The 18,756-nt window shown below is 39.3% G+C and overlaps 1 protein-coding gene across 1 annotated transcript in view; it reads right to left on the minus strand.

The window, feature by feature from the left end:
- The window catches only part of LOC150085710 (RNA-binding protein 42), a 209,564-nt gene that overhangs the window by 109,815 nt on the left and 80,993 nt on the right, over window positions 1-18,756 (minus strand). The window contains exon 4 of the mRNA XM_090373458.1: window positions 13,823-14,017. Coding sequence (XP_090229584.1) covers window positions 13,823-14,017 — 195 coding nt within the window. The remainder of the gene's footprint in view (window positions 1-13,822; window positions 14,018-18,756) is intronic.

Here is an 18,756-nt window from a genome sequence, read left to right on the forward strand (position 1 = left end):
AGGAGGTGATTATTCCCTTGTATAAGGCAATGGTCAGGCCTCACCTAGAGTACTGTATACAGGTCTGGAGGCCTCATTTCAAGAAGGATGTAGAGCTGCTGGAACAAGTACAGAAGGCATTCCAGTCAGCATGATCGATCTTCCATCGTGATATCATAGTCGGGTGGTATGGTCTCCCCACTTTAAAGTGTGGATATCACGGGGAAGTGATCACTACTGTAAGGGTTTTCTTCAACATCCCATGTACACATTGGCAGGAGGGAAGCGGAGAAGATGGAAAGATTAATGGCAGTAAACATATGGGTAGCCATGCAGAAAAAGGTATTACAATCCACATTTAGAAGGGCAAAGTCGGTGTTTTTGAGCAATTGCTCCATAATCCTACCTCTTCCATTGATATTAGCACTATCCCACAGTGTTCTATGCCCATTGAAATCCCCTAGAAATAGAAAAGGGGCTGGAAATTGCTGAATGAGATCATCAAGGTCTTCCTGGGGAATGTCATTCCTAGGTGGCAAATAGATTGAGCAAATAGTGAGAAAAAATACTGAAAGATGTATGGCCACAGCCGCTGAATTGGTAGTCAGTAGTGTAGTTTGAAAGGCAGTGTGAATACTCACAAGAATGGTGACTCCTCCATGGGTAGGTCCATCCCCAGTTCTGCCTTTCTGAATGGTAGAACAGCTATACATGAGGGTCCTCATATGCCTTCAAATATGATTCCTGTAAGCAGAAGCACATTGGCTCGTAGGAGGGCCTTGATGCCTTCACTGTTTTAATGGAAACTAAAGCAGTTCCACTGCAAAAATTTAAAGTGGACATTACTTAGATTTAGTTGGCCTGTCTGTGGGCTTCCAAAGGGCTGAGGGCTTTACTTTCTCAGCCTTGGATTTATCTTTTTTGGAAAAGAATCCATATCATCATCTAAAAAAGTTCCAAGACCACGTCATCATTTGTTTCCTTCACCTCCATCTACCTTTTTTCATTTGTCACAGGCAGGAAATCAGGTTTTTTTGATTCCTTTGTGTTATTTTGTTTAGACAGAGGTGGAGCAGTAGATGGTATTGATATGGGAGTGGCAGTTCACTGGGTGTTTGAACTGGCTTTTTAGTGCTCAATAAGTAGCGTGCAATGGGAGAAAAATGTCCTTTTGGTAGGATTGTTATATCTGTTTGAATTCCAACAGATTGCTTCCCTGCAGCCTTCTGAGCATGTGGTTTTATTGTTACTTATATGTTGTTGTTGTTGTTTGGTTATTAGGAGCATTAGCAACTAAGGCCATATTGCTCAGGTAATATGCGGTGGTCATTCCCTGACCTTTCCATATCCTCCATATTTGGTGGTGACGGGCTCGAACCCCGGGTCTAATCAAGAAGCGTGTGCTATGCACTGTTGCTCCTTCCCGCCTGGCTACGGAGGCGCCTTGTTACTTATATAAGGTATAAGGTATGTTCATGTCAGACAGCACATGGGATTTCTCCCATCTCCGCATGTGTTCGCTGTATCGAGAACAGTACACTGTCAAGCCAGAGACCTGAAAGTGTGTAGGCCATATCTGTGCAGTGTGATGTGCTGCCCATTGTTTGTCCGGCTTATTGGCCACCAGGCCCCTAGTGGGGCCTGATGTTGCCCATACCTCGCCACGTGGAGGTTAGCTGGATGTGTCCAGAATCACAACAAGTTGCTCTGGCAGGTCCTGCCACCTAGTTTCTTGAGATTTCAGTGGCTAGGACGTAAAGAGAAAAAAAAAAAAGTGGCATTACCAGTTTTCTTACCTCCTGATAATGAAAACTGAGCTCTGCCTCGTGTCACTATACCTGCTTTTCTTTGTTACCACCACTTGCACACCCTTTGAGTATGCAGGGCGCTCACCTTCACAAATATGCCAAATCTACCTGCCTCTGCTGCTCCATACAAAGCAGTATATTTGGCATATTTGGTCCTTGATGTTGTCACAGACATTCTCTGAGATATGCCAGACAAGCTATACTTGCAATCTGGGAGTCTAAAACGCTGATGGAACTGATATTCGGGTGACACTCAAGTCAAGCGGACCCAATTTCGGATGTCCGGACGGTCTGTGACAGCCAAATCCTCTGCTTGCACCTTCACGATGGTGGGACTGTTAGTAATCCTGGGTGACCACCCAGGTGTGAACCAACATAAGCAGGGGTCGAGGTGTGGTGCCCACACCACATGGAGGAATGCCGCCCACCTATGTTACCAGGCAGTACTAGGTGGTAGATGACTCTCATCAACCGATGCATTACCACCACTTTGCTTATTGGAGGCTTGAAGTGGTGGAACCCATGTTTAGTCTCTAGAGCTAAGTTCCGGTCAACCCTTCCCTATCTCTTCCATCATGCAGTATGATTGATGCCTTTTGAGGTTATGATAAACATCATGGCGAGATCCAATATTCCTTACATTTCGAGGGTACAGCTCTAAAACGGTGTTCGCAGGCCGGCCGCTAGTTAGTACACTGGACCGAACCTATTGGTAACTCTCTAGGAGGCTTCCAGATCATCTAGTGTATAATCTTGCTATCTCTACTCTGCCAGTTAGTGACTGGAGGGAGTCTGAGTAGTGTGTATGCAGGGAGCATTGTCAAGGCCACGTTATGTCAAGGATCTGGGTATATTCTTACCACATGTACGCCATATCCAAAAATTTCATTACTTCATACAGCATGTCCCACCACTTTTTCTTGCTATTGAATACACCAGGAATTGTCAAACTAATAGAGCAAGCTTATCTGTGAAAAGATCTAAACCTCCCAAGCACTTCCTAATTCATTTCACAAATATATGTGGTCTCAATTCTAATCTCAACGATGTCCATTTCCACTTGCAGTCTGCCAAACCCCATGTACTTTTTCTGACAGAATCTCAGTTATCAGTTGATTCGAATACTGCTCATCTCAGTTGCCCAAATTATTCGCTGTACGATTCCTTTTGCCTCAAAGGTGGTACTTGTGCATATGTCCGTTCTGATATTCCCTGTCAGAGACTTGGCAACTTGGAATCTCCTCTCTTTGATCTTCTATGGCTTAAAATCTCTCTACCTCATTGTGTAAAATTCATCTGTTGTCTCTACCATTTTCCCAACTCCACTAATCACTTGGAGCTCTTTGACTTCCTCTCTTTGCAACTTGACTTTCTCCAGTCCAACTTTCCTAACAGTGAGGTAATTTTCCTTGGTGATTTTAATGCTCACAATTCCAGCTGGCTTCCGTTTTCTAGTCAAACAGACCCAGCTGTTCGAGATGCTGAGGCTTTTGCAATTACTGATGACCTTGCACAGATTGTTCATTTACCTACAAAAATACCGGACAATAATCATACAGCCAATATGCTTGATCTTTTTCTCATAAACAACCCTTCTAAGTACACAGTCGAAGTAAGAGATCCTTTAGGCACTTCAGATCACAAATTGGTGATTGTCTCTTCTCCAATGGAATCTTTATCTCATGGCTATTCCCAACCCATTTTGCATTCTTGTAATGCAAAATGGGATGACCTGCGAGACTTCTTTTCTTCTTTTTCTTGGTTGGAGTAGTTTCAAAACTTCTGATGTCAACGTTTGCTCAGATCGTGTCAGTGAAATTATTCTTGCAGGAATGGAATCCTTTATCCCACACTCCACTTTAAAATCTCGTCCCTTATCTAATCTTGGTTTCCCAATAAATGTGCTAAGGCTGTTCAAAGAGAAGAATGTTGCATATCGTAATTGGCTTGTTTCTAATTCTTCACAACAATTCTGCTCGCAACAATTGTAAAGCAGTTATTAATCAGTCCAAACTAGAGTTTGAACAGACTAAGAGTAGAAAACTTGCTTCTTGCCCTAATTGTAGCCGAGCATTCTGGTCTCTTGCCAAAGCTATTGGCCACAACTTTTGCTCATCTCTGCTCCCACCATCTGTCCAAACCAGATGGTTCTGTTGTCACTTCAGCCAAGGATAAAGCTGACCTGCTAGCATCCCATTTTTCTTCCAACTCATGTATTAATGATCTTGGTAAAACACCTCCCACCATTCCCAACACGCTCCATTCAATGCCTCCTGTGGTCTTCCGTCAAAAGGATGTCAGAAGGATTTTGACGAATCTTGATGTTAAGAAAGCTCCATGTCCCGATGATATTTCTCCACTTGTTCTCAAAACCTGTGCTCCTGAACTTACTCCTATTCTTTGTCGCCCTTTTTCACTTTCTTATTCCAAAGGTGTTTTTCCTTCTGCTTGGAAATTTGCTCATATCCAGCCAGTTCCTAAAAAGGGTGACAAATCCCTCCCATCCAATTATCGTCCCATTGCAATTACTTCTACTGTTTCTAAAGTAATGGAGAAATCAATTAACTGCCAACTCTTAAACCACCTAGAAACCTTCCGTCTGATCAATGAACACCAGTATGGATTCCGTCAGTGTCGATCCACTGGTGATATTCTGGCTTATGTTACCCATTTATGGACTAATTCAATGGAAAGGTTCGGTGAAACACAAGTAGTTGCTCATGACATCTCAAAGGCTTTCGATCGTGTTTGGCATAAAGGTCTTCTAAACAAGCTTCCATCTTATGGTTTGCCAACTGTTTTTAGTAATTGGTTATCCAGTTTTCTCTCTGATCGCTCACTGAGGGTGATGGTAAATGGAATAGAAACAGGTGCAGGTATACTTGCGTGTACACCAATGATAGGAGTTTAGTAAATAAATTTGATGAATTTGAGGTATTGCTCAAAACATCAAAGGCAGATATTGTTGGGATATCAGAGACGTGGAGTCACACAGATATAAGGGATGCAGAACTGGAATTTGGGGAGTACAACGTCTACAGAAAGGATAGACAGGATAGGAAGGGGGAGGGGTTATACTATTAGTTAAGAAATACATAAAATCCAAGGAAGTGAAGCCAGTCGACATCGCTGGACAGTGCAGTGTTGAGTCAGTTTGGTTGAGTCATTGGGAGATCAAAATTGAGAGTAGGAGTGTGCTATAGGCCTAATGACTCTGATGAGTATAATAAGAAACTGTACAGGAAAATAGAGTGGGCCAGTAAATCAGAGAGTCTTATAATGGGGGATTTTAATTTCCCAGATATTGACTGGGATTTGTGGTTTGGTCACTCACACACTAGCAAGGCTTTTGTGGATTTATTGGATGATTGTTTTCTAAATCAGCATGTTCGGGAGGCAACTAGAGGGAGCAATAATCTTGATTTGATTATCAGTAGTGATTCTTCATGCATTAAGAATCTGCAGATACAGGAACCACTAGGTGGCAGTGATCACAGTGTGCTGAAGTGGGATTTACTTAAGGAGGTAACTACCATCAAGGGTAAAGGGAAAGGTTATTGCTTTCGTAAAGGCGACTACGATGGTCTGAGACAGTATTTAAATTCTATACAGTGGGGGCCAACTGATGATGTTACCAACAGCAAACTCAAAATGGGAAGCATTCAAAGAACTTATCTTGGAAGCTACTAGGCTTTACATACCAATTAAGAAATATTGTTCAAGGTTCAGGCCTAAATGGATGTCAGATGAACTAATGAGACATATGGCAGAGAAGAAAAATGCATGGGATACATATAAATTAACATGTGACACAGAAGCCTATGATAGAACAGATTGGAGGAGAGGAATTAAAGGAGTTCAGTATGAGAATACACTTGGATACTCCATACCAAAAGACACAAAGTTCAACATGCAGTGTAAGCAGAAACCAAGAAGTACACATGGTGTTCTCTATATATTTTTTTATAACAGACATGTCAAATAAGTTCTCTTCCTTGCATCACTATGCCAGAATTTTACAAGTAGAGAGAAAGAGGTCATTTTCTCTCTGTCTAACACCACACTTGGAATACCATGTCCAGGTTTGGCGGCTGAATGTAGAGAAGATATAGAACTCCTAGAAAGGGTAGAAGGACAACTCGATTGATGAAGACAACTATGTATTAATTATAAGTGGGAAAAGAAGATGGGAAAGTGGCTTAGAGGACATCTGCAGAGCTTAGCAGCTTGACGTGTATAAGGCCTCAAGGGAGTAGATTAGTGAAATGAATGATGAAGGAATATCTCAATGGTGACTGAAATAGAACCAAAGGACACAGACATAAAATCTTACTGAGCAACATTTTAATGAATCTTATGAAGTTTGCCTTCAGGCAATGTATTATGTAACACTGGAAAAAGTTGCCAGCAAGGGTGGCTGAAGCAGAGAGTTAGACAAAATTCAAGGAGCAATTGGTTAGGCACTTTTTGTTAATTGGAATAATGAGTTTCATTTTTTTATAACAGACATGTCAAATAAGTTCTCTTCCTTGCATCACTATGCCATTTTAATACTAATACTTCACATAAGCAAAAACAATTTGGATAAGAAGCTAATACATTTATAGGTAGTAGCTGCAAGTAAGTTTGTGGCTTGCCCTCTCCTCTGTAAAGGAACAGTGACTTCATCCACAATATTCATGAGATTGAGGGTTGTTGAATCTTATCGCCTTTGTAGTACAAAGATGACAAGAAGTAAGTACATCTGCAAGATTACATCAAGTTTTGAGAGAGCGTGTCCCATTCTCAAATGTACTATTGACGGCTTATTGTTCAATACAATGTGGTTTACGGAAGAAAACATTATAGAAAGGACACAACACAGCCCCAAATTACTATTCAAAGATGACTTTCTGTCCATCTCAATGTTTTTCACATGATAATTTGGAGAAAATTAAAGGATCATACCCATGCCATATCCAGAATTCAGCTGCTAGTTAGCTGCACACACCCGTTTGAATTACTACATCCTGTTCACTGACAAGGCACATTTTACTTACAGTAGCGCTAACAAAACTAGAAACTCCCTTTTTATGGACACAAGAGAATCCACACTGAACAGTGGAAAGTTAACTTCCAAATTCTTTTTCTGTGGTGTCCTTAGTGACCAGCTGCATAGATACATTTCCTCACATTTGATGTGAAATTTAAGCCCGAAGTTTTACAAAATGAACAGCTGGCCCTCTTAGAGAATCTTCCTCTATAAACACAGGAGAGACTGCTTCTACAGGTATGGGGGTACGCTTAAATAGAAAGGGTGAAAGAATATTTGCCGATGCTATCAAGGCAGTGTTAGGTGGGTTGGAAAACTGCTAGCTTGGGGGGGGGATACACAGACTAAAAGATTAACAGTGGCTGCGGGCAGAGGCAAAAGTGATTCTTGCACTGCTTCGATTAGAATGAGTAGCAGCCTGGGAAGCAAGGTAATGGAGATTTCCAGGACTGTTGGGAGTCATAGTGAAACAAGTAAATACATGGGATGTGTGTTAGAGTAACCAAGAGTAGGAACAGGTGCATGTATACTTGCATGTACACCAGTGCTAGGAGTATAGTTACTAAATTTAATGAGCTTGAAGCACTAGTCAAGACATCAAATGCAAATATTGTTGAGATATCAGAGATGTGTTTTCACACAGATATAAGCAGTGCAGAATTGGAATTTGGGGACTACAATGTGTACAGTAAGGATAGACGGGACAGGAAGGGAGAAGGGATTATGCTGTTAGTCAAGAAACACAAAATCTAAGGAAGTGCATTCCACTGATGATGGTGGACAATGCAGTGTCAAGTCTATTTGGTGTGAAATAAGCAGTGGGAAAGGAAAAATGAGAGTAGGTGTGTGTTATAGGCCTAATGAATCTCATGAGTATAATGAGCAATTGTGCAGAGAAATAGAGTGGGCCAGTAAATCAGAATGTCTTATAATGGGGGATTTTAACTTTCCAGATATTGACTGCAACTTGTGGTTTGGTCATTCATACAGCAAGACTCTTGTGGATTTACTGGATGACTGTTTTCTACAGCAACATGTTCGAGAGGCAACCAGAGGGAGTAATACTCTTGCTCTGATTGTCAGCAGTGATAAGATTTTGCAGATAAAAGAACCACTAGTGACAGTGATCACAATGAACTGATGTGGGAATTACTTAAAGATGTAACTACCATCAAGGCTAAAGGGAAGGGCTTTTGCTTTCGTAAAGGTGACCATAGAGGTCTCAGACAGTTTTTAAATTCTGTGCAGTGGGATCAACTGATAATGTTACCAACATTGAATTCTAAATGGTAAGCCTTCAGGAACTTAATTTTGGAGGCTACTAGCCTTTTCATTCCAACTCAGAAATACTGTTCAAGATTCAGGCCTAAATGGATGTCAGATGAATTAATGAGGTTCGTGGCAGAGAAGGAAAATGTATGGGATACATATCAATTATCAGGTGATACAGAAGCCTAGGGCATATATAAGCTTGTCTGTAATCAAGTCACAAAGGAGGTTAGGCAGATTATGAGAAATGTTTGGCAAAGGATGCAAAGAAAAACAGCAAAGAGTTCTTCACTTATGTAAATTCTAGAAGGAAAGGGATGAATCAGATTGGACCTTAACATAGATGGGTTTGACTATTGATGATCTTGCTCAGGTAGCTAATAAACTGAATGAGTATTTGGCATCTACATTCACATATGAGGAGTTATTCAATGATGGGAATGCCAGACGTTTATCAAACTCTAACAGGGAGCTAAGGGATTTTGTAATAACTGAGAGCAAAGTGGAGCACAAATTGTTGAAGTTAATAAGGAAGGCACCTGGGGTGGATGGGATCTATCCAGTTATATTAAAGGATGCAGCAAAGGAAGTAAGCAAACCCTTAGCCATAATTATGAGAGCTTTCTTGGAATCAGGGGAACTTCTCATGGACTGGAGGTGTGCAAATCTATCACCAATTCACAAAGCGGGTTTAAAAGGTGACACAAGTAACTATAGACCTGTTAGTTTAACTTGTGTTCCAAGGAAAATAATGGAATCACTGGTTAAAGAAGCATTGTAGGATCATCTAGACAAGACTGCAGTAATAGTTAAGATACAGCATGGGTTTGTTAAAGGAAGGTCTTGTCTGACCAATTTGATTGGATACTATGCCTTTATGTTTTGCCTTTAGCCAGTGGGTAGTTGGTTGGTGGAACAGACTTCCATCCCTTGTTGTGGAAGTTGATAGCCTAAATAAATTTAAGGCTAGGCTGGACAGGTATTTCGAACGAACAGAGGGGTGAAATGGGAGTTTTTTTTTTTTTTGGCTGATGCTGCATAAGCCTGCTTTCTTGCGTCATATGCCTCTACTAATGCTAATGCTATGATGTGATCACAAAGGAACTGAATGTCAAAAATAATTTGGATATCATAAACTTGGATTTCAGGAAAGCTTTTGATACGGTTGCACAGGGAAGACTGCTGTACAAAATTGGAGAGGTATGGCATTAAGGGTAAGTTGCTACAATGGATAAATGGATGGTTGAGTGGGAAACGACAGAGAGTGGTAATCGATGGACACTGCTCTTCATGGACAAATGTTATTAGTTGCGTTCCCCACAGTTCGGTGATGGGCCCATTGTTGTTTTGTGTATTCATCAATGATACTGATGAAGGTATATCAAGATTAATATCCAAGATTGCAGATGATACAAAGGTTGACAGGGTTGTTAACGACAGTAAAGACAGTATACTACTCCAAATGGATCTAGATAAGTTGGGCAAATGGGCTGAGAATGGAAAGTGAAAAAGATCTGGGGTAATTGTGCAGTCAAATATGAAGTTTTCTGAGCAGTGCAGACAGGCGGCCAAGGTAGGTCATGGAGTCTTGTCAATGATATATAGGAATTTTGCTAGCAGGAACAGGGAGGTGATTATCTCGTTGTACAAGGAAATGGTCAGGCTACACCTAGAGTACTGTGTACAGGTCTGAAGGCCTCATTTTAGGAAGGATGCAAAGTTGCTAGAATGAGTACAAAGAAGGGCAAGATTGGTGAAGGGAATAAAGGGGTGCTCTTACCAAGAAAGGCTTAAGTTCTGCATATTGTAGCACCTGGAGAGTAGGCACCTGCAAAGTGATCTGACTGATGTGTATAAGGCCTTGAATGGGTTGAGCAAGCTGAATGCTGATGGGATTCTTCCTCTTGCTGAGATTAAGAACCTGAGCGTGCAAAGATTCAAATTGAGGATAGACAGTTGTAGAACAGATGTGCAGAAATTTGCCTTTAGCCAGCAGGTGATTGATTGGTGGAACAGACTTCTATCTTTTGTTGTGGAAGTTGATAGCTTAAATAAATTTAAGGCTGAGCTCAACACGCATTTGGAACAAATGGAAGGGTGAAATGGGAGGTGTTTTTTTTTTTTTTTTGGCTGATGCTGCATAAGCTTGCTTTCTTGCATCGTATGCCTCTACTAATGCTAATTACATTATTTTTCTTGATAAGTAAACAATTGCTATTTATATTATACTATGAAACTTCCCCTAACTCATTATCATTTGGAGAAACAAATAACATAAATGTGTAAATCCGTGGTACAAGACTAGCAGTATGTCTTAAGCCAGAGGTGATCTCTTTTACAAGTGAGCCTTGTGACATACACTGAGTGATCACTGAATTATGACCATCCCTATGAAAACTGAATGTGACTCATTGACCACGTGAGGTACGGCAGTGCGGAGTTAGTCAACCTACGTAGCATAGATAATGTGTCAGTTGTTCAGTAGGTGGTAAAATTCCGAGCGTGTTGTGTAAAAGGACGGTTTCATCGGACTTTGATAAAGGACGGTTTCATCAGACTTTGATAAAGGACAGATTGTGGGTGCTCGACAAGCTGGTGACTCGATTTCCCAAACGGCAGAAATAGTGGGGTGTTCGAGAGCCACCACCACCATAGTTAAAGTGTAACAGGACTGGCATCAAAATGGTCAAACAACAACCTGAAGGCAAAACTGAAAGAAAAGGTCAGCTAAAGGTTGATGTTAGACATGAGTGCAGGGTCCGACGACTCATACAGGTGAACTGGCACAGCACTGTTGAATAGCTGACTACCCAACACAATATGGGCCAACCCGGAACAATATCTGGCATGACCATGTGTCTCACGCTCGCACATATGGGCTATACCAGCAGATGATCCCAACGGCATCCTCTCCTAACCAAGGTTTATCGGTGTAAAAAACTTGCCTGGTGCAAAGAGCATGCAAGTTGGACGTTAGAAGACTGGAAGAAGGTGTGCTGGTCAGATGAGTCATGTTATATACTCCACACCGTTGATGGTTGTGTATGGATTTGCCGTCAACAACATGAGACTCTTGATCCATCATGCATGGCAGGTGTAGATGGTTGTATGGTGTGGGGCATGTTTCACTAGCAGGAACTTGGACCTCTGGTGCATGTGAAACAACGTATCAGTGGTCTCCGCTATCTTCAACTGCTTGCTGACTGTGTACACCCTGCTATGTTACACTTTTTCCCAAATGGCGATAGTGTCTTCCAAGATGACAGTGCGCCGAGCCATCGGGCACTTGTTGTGCAGGAATGGTTTGAGGAACACAGTCCTGACTTCCAGCATATCGATTGGCCTCCAAACACCTCTAATATCAATCTCATAGAGCACTTGTGGGACACTATGGAAAGGCATATCGGGCTTCTGGATACACCAATCGCCTCCATACCTGCATTGCTGACCGCATTACACACAGCTTGGTTGGCCATACCTCCTGAACGCTTCTGACATTTTGTTGAATCAATGCCATGTTGGTTAGCTGTTGTACTGAGGGCAAAAGGAGGACCTACAAAGTATTAGGTAGGTGGTCATAATTCAGTGATCACTCAATGTGTATAATATGCCCCACAAGAAAAAAATAAATAAATAAACAAGAAAAATTCAATTTTATCATTTTCATAATATGGGTTATTAAGTACACAAGTCAGGCACTAAAAAAAAGAAAAAGAAAAGTTGGTGGGTCCAAATATCAATTTTTTATTTTTTAATATTTGGGTTGTTAACATATTAAGCAATTCAACCTTTTTCAGCATTCATGTTTCATTATTATTATTAGCCATATGGTGCAAGGATGCCTGAGGCATATGCTGCACCAGCCAAAAAAAAAAAAAAAAAAAAATTTCTGAATTACCCTGAGAGAGAGAGAGAGAGGGAGGGAGGGAGGGAGGGAGAAGCAGAAGGGAATCACCAAGAAAAGAAGAGAAGAATGATGATATCCAGCTCAGGACCCTGGGTGTGCCAAGCCCATACTCACCAGATGCGAGCCCCTGAGGTTATCATGTTCATGATCAACAAAATATTTCTACAGTCCTAAGACAACAATGAAATTTCAGGTAAAACTTGTGATGCTCAAGCAAAACCTCTCCAAAGTGGACTACTGGGCCAATTCTCACTACTCGGTATAAGTGCTGCGTGTCGGCAAGGAAAATATGCCGTTGCAACTCAGTCAAAAAACTGCACTGTGTCATCACTGAAGCAACATAAAAGCAATGTCAAGTATTACACAGCATTTTTATCAAAGTTCATTCATGTACATGAAAATTCTGCATGGGTTACTAGTAAAAATTACCTATGTAGTCTACTGGTAGTGTGTTAAATTATTTTATTTTATTTATTTATTTTATGTTTTAATGCAACACAAGCAGAATCCTGTCCAATGTTCTCCCCAGAAAAGTTTGCCAGCCGGGTGGCATTATAAAATTTTCTGTTAAAAATCAATTGCACAATTTAATGTTATATTTATTTAATTTTAATTGATTTAATTTAATGTTATATTGATTTTAATTTTTGTGCAACAAACATTGAAAAAATTTAATATTAGCTAGTGTTATTTTTTTTAATTGTAAAATGAAAATTCCAACACATATATAAATACACACTAAATTTAACAAATAAAGTACTTTTTATTTAGAAAGTAGAATGTTTTAATAACAAATTTATTAATCAGATCGAACTACGCGATGGCCGCATGACGTCAACGCGATGGTCGAATAGTGGGAGGTATTATAACTGTGTAGGTAGGTTATGTACTGGAAAGCTGAGTTCTACCAACCTTTCGGCATCCAATCACAATTTCAGCTGGACTTGGAATCTGCTCCCGGCGAACATACTATGTGATTGACCTTGATTGCATAGCATGTTCGAATTAATATTGATCGAGCTCAGTACCATACGGTACCATTAGAATCGCTTAAATTTTAGCCGGACGGTCAGTTAAATTCACCAGGCAGTACGCCCATTCGATAGGTCCTGGAGAGAACACTGTTGTATACATACTTGCTACAGTACTATTTCCCCATTATCTCTCTCTTTCATTTCTTTCTGGCAATGGGGTCTCTCAGAATGACAACTGTATTGCCTTGCTAAGCAATGTAATCTAGTGGAACTGCATCAGACAGTTCGAATAAAATTTGCAAACATTCAGTTAAAGCAGTGATGAGCATATTAATGATAAATCATCAGATCTATTCCATGCATAATCTGTAATTATTACAAACATAATTAGTGCCATTGTTACTATAATGACCTTGACCTTCATTTTCCTTCATAACAAATTCTTGCTGAATTACAAAATTACACATGCATCACATCCAGTGAGAGTTTTAATCCCAAATATTGCACTTGAAAGAATCTAAGTGTCTGGTCCGGGATGCAGAAAATGCATGCAGGACACCTGTTAAAGTAGACTATACTGGAGAATGTCCATTTTGGAGAGGTCATTTAACATATAATTTTCTAATACTTCTGGCCATTACCCAAGCCTGAGAGTTGAAAAGAAGTGTCCATTAAGGGAAATTATGCTGTATATTATTAAATTCAAGTCAAGATGGCTAAGACAGTGCTGTTTCTTGTATTCTATCCATCTTGTGAACTCCTTTGACTGTTTGGTCGTCCCGGAGTATAAACAGAAAATTTATTTATTTATTATTATGTATATACTAAAATTTAAAAAAAAATAAAAACTTACCATTCATTTCTCTCATTGCTTTAATAAAATCCTGGGGATCCTTGAAACTAACAAAACCAAAACCTTTGGTTTTATTAGTGCGTTTGTCCCTGATGACCTTTGCCTTAACAAATGAGGGATACTTGCTGAAAGATCTGGTTAACACTTCATCTGTCACATCATTACCCAGATCACCACAGAAGATTCTGAAATCATCTAAAATAATGATTAGAAAATATTACAAATGATAAGTTTAAATTATATAAATGAAAAGTTATTTCAGTAAGTGAAATAAAAATTTACTTCATTTGAATAACTAAAAATTTAATAACTTTAATTCAAATTATAAGGTCACAATTTCCTAGATAAAATAACATTGAATGGGATAGTTCAAGGCAATATCAGTAACACTATACTCATCTTAATCAACATCTATTAAATGCTCTGAATGGATGAAACAAACATTTTTGAATAAATGAAAAATCTCTTATTCACCATCTTTGGTGTCCAACAGGGTTGTATTACATAAATAAAAATTTAACAAAATTTTACATAACAAACAGAAAATAATAAATTTTTCAACCAAAATATTTACATTGAAGACTTATTTGTTGTCTTATTTGTCAAAATGCAGAGATAATTTCTGAAAAATCTGTTTTAAAGGTACCTATGAGAGAGAGAGAGAGAGAGAGAGAGAGAGAGAGAGAGAGAGAGAGAGAGAGAGAGAGAGAATCATTTACACCTCTGGAAGCTACTAGGATTTTCATACCAACTAAGAAATATTGTTCAAGCCTAAATGGATGTCAGATTAACTAATGAGAGATGTGGCAGAGAAGAAAAATGGTTAGGATACATATAAATTAACAGGTGACACGGAAGCCTATTATATAGTTATAAGCTGGTTTGTAACCAAGTCACAAATGAGGTTAGGCAGGCAAAGGCAGATTAACAGAAATCCTTGGCAAAGGATGCAAAGAAAAACAGCAAACAGTTCTTTACTTTAGTTTGTAAACTCTAGAAGGAAGGGGATGAATCAGATTGGTCCACTTGATATCAATGGTTCAACTGTTGATGATCCTGCTCAGGTAGCTAACAAACTAAATGAGTATTTTGCATCTACATTCATACATGAAGAGTTATTCAGGGAGGGGAACACCAGAGGTGAATTAAACTCTGGCAGTGAGCTAGCTGATTTTGTAATAACTGAGAGCAAAGTGGAAGAGAAACTGTTAAAGATAAACATAAGAAAGGCAACTGGGATGTATGGGATCTATCCAGTTATACAGGGCGAGTCACAAAAAGGTAGCCCGCTGCTCCACGCTTGAAAGAACCAGCAGCCAATCAACACGCGACTAGCCACCTGCACAAACAAATAAACAAATCTTTCCCTCATAGATTAGTAGCATGCATCCCCCCAGGGTCAATCTCGTTGGAAGACTGTTTTTCTGGACATAATCAAGTTTGTGTCTAGTGTACGATTGTGTGAGTGTGTGTGTGTAAGAGTTTTCTGCATCATGAGCTATTCAGTTCCAGAAAGAGTTCCAATTGCTGAGGCATATGTGCGTATGGGTTTATTTAAGTTAACAAGAAGAATGTTTGCAGAAGAATTCCCCACTGCTGGGATACCAGAAAAATGTTCTATACAGCAACTGATGAAGAAGTGGTGCAAAACAGGAAGTGTCTTCAATGCAAAAAAGAACATAGCCCCATCTATTCATATGCCAACTGTAGTGTGCGATATTCGTGAGAGGATGAAATTAAGCCCCAGGAAGAGTATCCGGAAATTAGGCCAGAAAGTCAGTGTAAGTCAGACAACATGTGCACGTGTACTGCACTCTCTAAATTTGAAGCCGTTTCGTGTAACAAGCATGTAAGAATTAAGAGACAGATAAAGTGAAACGTGTAAATTATTGCAGTTGGCTCCTCAACAGTATCGTTGATGGGACACTAGATCCAACTCAATATTTTATGTCAGATGAAGCCTGGTTTCATTTATCTAGACACATCAATTCTCAAAACACAAGGCACTGGGCAACTGAAAATCCGCACCAACTCCACGAAGAACCACTTCATGACGAAAAAATTGGAGTATGGTGTGCCATATCAGCAGAGTGGATCGTAGGGCACATCTTCTTTGAGACAATTGTTAACACAGATAATATATTGTATATTTCAGATATACCTTGCAATATCTGAAAGCTTTTATGCACAATTAACCCCTGAAGAGCAGGAGTGGTACACATTTCAACAAGATAGGGCCACTTGCTATACGTCCCACAGAGTGCTAGCCTGAATTCATGAAGCCTTTCCAGACGGAAGAACCGTCAGCAAAGTTTCATGGCCCCCACATTCCCCAAACCTGTCCATATGTGATTTTTACCTTTGGGGCTTAAGGGGAAAGTTTATGAGACGAACCCATACACTCTTCAGGAATTACAGGAGAACATTTGTATTGCTATCACGGGCATCGATGGTACAGTGTTGCAGAGAGTTTGCCAAAACATGCTGACACAGGCTTAGCACTGTCTTGCGGTCCAAGGAGGTCATTTCCAACATATTCTTTAATGGCAGGTAATGTACTATACATTTACCCACTTGTTATGAGCATTTAATGGCACATAAGCTGCTAAGGCTATAATGTGAACCCATTTGTGCATGCATCGCATTGTAGTTTCATTGACGGGCTACTTTTTCGTGACTCACCCTGTATTAAAGGAGACAGCAAAGGCAGTAAGCAAACCCTTAGCCATAATTATGAGAGCTTCCTTGGATTCAGGGGAGATACCCATGGACTTGAGTTGTACAAAGGTGATCCCAATTCACAAAGGAGGATCAAAGTGGGACACAAGTAATTACAGACCTGTTAGTTTAACTTCTGTTCCAGGGAAATTAATGGGGGCACTGGTTAAAGAAGCAGTGCAGGATCAACTAGACAAGACTTCAGTTATAGCTCGGATACAGCATGGGTTTGTTAAGGGGAAGCCTTGTCTGACCAATCTGATTGGATACTATGATGTGGTCACAAAGGAACTCGATGCAAAGAATAATTTTGATATCATATATTTGGATCTTATAACGGTTTTGATACTGTTGCACACGGAAGACTGCTGCATAGATTGGAGCATTGTGGCACTAGAGGCAAATTGCTGCTATGGATAAAGGGATGGTTGAGTGGGAGAATACAGAGAGTGGTAATCGATGGATACTGCTCTTCATGGACTAATGTTATTAGTGGAGTCCCCCAGGGTTCAGTATTGGGTCCATTGTCATTTTCTGTATTTATTAATGATACTGATGATGGTATATCACAGGGGTAGCCAACTTAATTTGTGATGCGATCTACATTTTTTCTTCAAAATGTGCCGCGAACTACCATCTCAAGAATTTCATTGCACATGGTTAAAAAAGTTAATCAACACATATTGAAAAATGTTGTTTATAAATTTTAAAATTAAATACAATTCAGAATTCTTATTTTAAATTCATATGTATTTAAATTTTTAAATTATGTGAAGTTTGTGTCTTCGTGTCATCTACCAAGCTTTCAAAATCAGGGTTATACTTGATAAGGCCAACAATAAGGAACCTTCTGCATGTAAATCCGTAAGATAACAGCGATTCTTTGCCTTTGTTTGTTTCAAATGTAAATACTATTCATACAGATATGTGGAACCAAAACAGGAATTTAAAAGTTCACTGCATTTTTTTACATTTGGGTACTTTTCTCGGCAAACATATTTCCAAAAATCTTTTTCTGATGGCTTTTAGGAAGATATCGTTTCACAATGTAATAATTTCATTTTCAAGTAATATTTTCTCCATGTGAAAAATCTCAGCGATTTTTTCTGCAATTTGTTTCGTATCTAAGTCAACATTAAATGGATAAGAAATGTATTGAACAATGTTTTCAATTCTTTTGAAATCACTGAATCTGGTTTTAAAATTAACCACAGCTTTCTCAATTTCAGAAACATATTTCTCACTATTAAATTCAAAAACAGGATATTTTTGCAAGTGATCTTGCATACTTGCAAAATGATTGGATTTTTTTTCTTTGAGATCCTTAGCCATTGCCAAAAATTGATATTTATATGCAGAAATACTACTAATCATGTCACCCACATTTTTATTTTTTCCTCGTAATTCCAAATTCAGATCACTTAATTTACTGCTAAAATCTGCCAAAAAAAGCCAGATTACACAACCGCTCCATATCTTGTAGCTGCTGATAAGCATCTCCCCAAAAAAGTTTGATCAATAATTTTTTTAATTTCATTCAGCAAATTTCGAAATCTCTGTAGAGACTTACTCCGACTCAGCCACCTCACATCTGTGTGTAACATCAGACCTGTTTCATTTTCATCGAGTTGCATTTTGAAAGTCTCCTTTGAAGAGACTGTCCTCTGATGGAATTCACGATTTTGAAAGCGATGTCCATAACACTTAGAAGTTAATCTTTTGCTGGCTAACACTTGTTGGTGGATGATACAGCAGTAACTCAAAATATCTGGGAATTCACCATCCTTTTGGCACAATGCGATGAATCCGTTAAGATGCCCCGTCATTGCTTTAGCTCCATCTGTTGTTATTGATACGAGCTTAAAGAGTGGTAATTTAATTTTTTCAATAAAATTTTTGAATGCGTTAAACATATCAAGACCTCTAGTTATTTCTTTTAACGAAACTATACCCAGCAGTTCTTCTCTAGTGGCAGAATCATCAAAACCATACGAATGAAAACGAGCAATTGAGCTGTATCACTGACATCTGTAGATTCATCCAGTTGTAAAGAAAAGGACACACCATTAGCAATATGAGCTCACATTTTTACTCATTATTTCGATGCATCGCATCACAGTATTTTGAGATAATTGCTGATCTTGAAGAGCACTTTTCATTTTCATTTTAATTAACTTTCATTTTTGTTCTTAAATTTTCAAAAAGAGAATCTGTTA

Source organism: Mastigoproctus giganteus, chromosome 5 (assembly GCF_048544385.1).
Source record: "Mastigoproctus giganteus isolate SK-2022 chromosome 5, ASM4854438v1, whole genome shotgun sequence".
NCBI classification, from domain to species: domain Eukaryota; kingdom Metazoa; phylum Arthropoda; class Arachnida; order Uropygi; family Thelyphonidae; genus Mastigoproctus; species Mastigoproctus giganteus.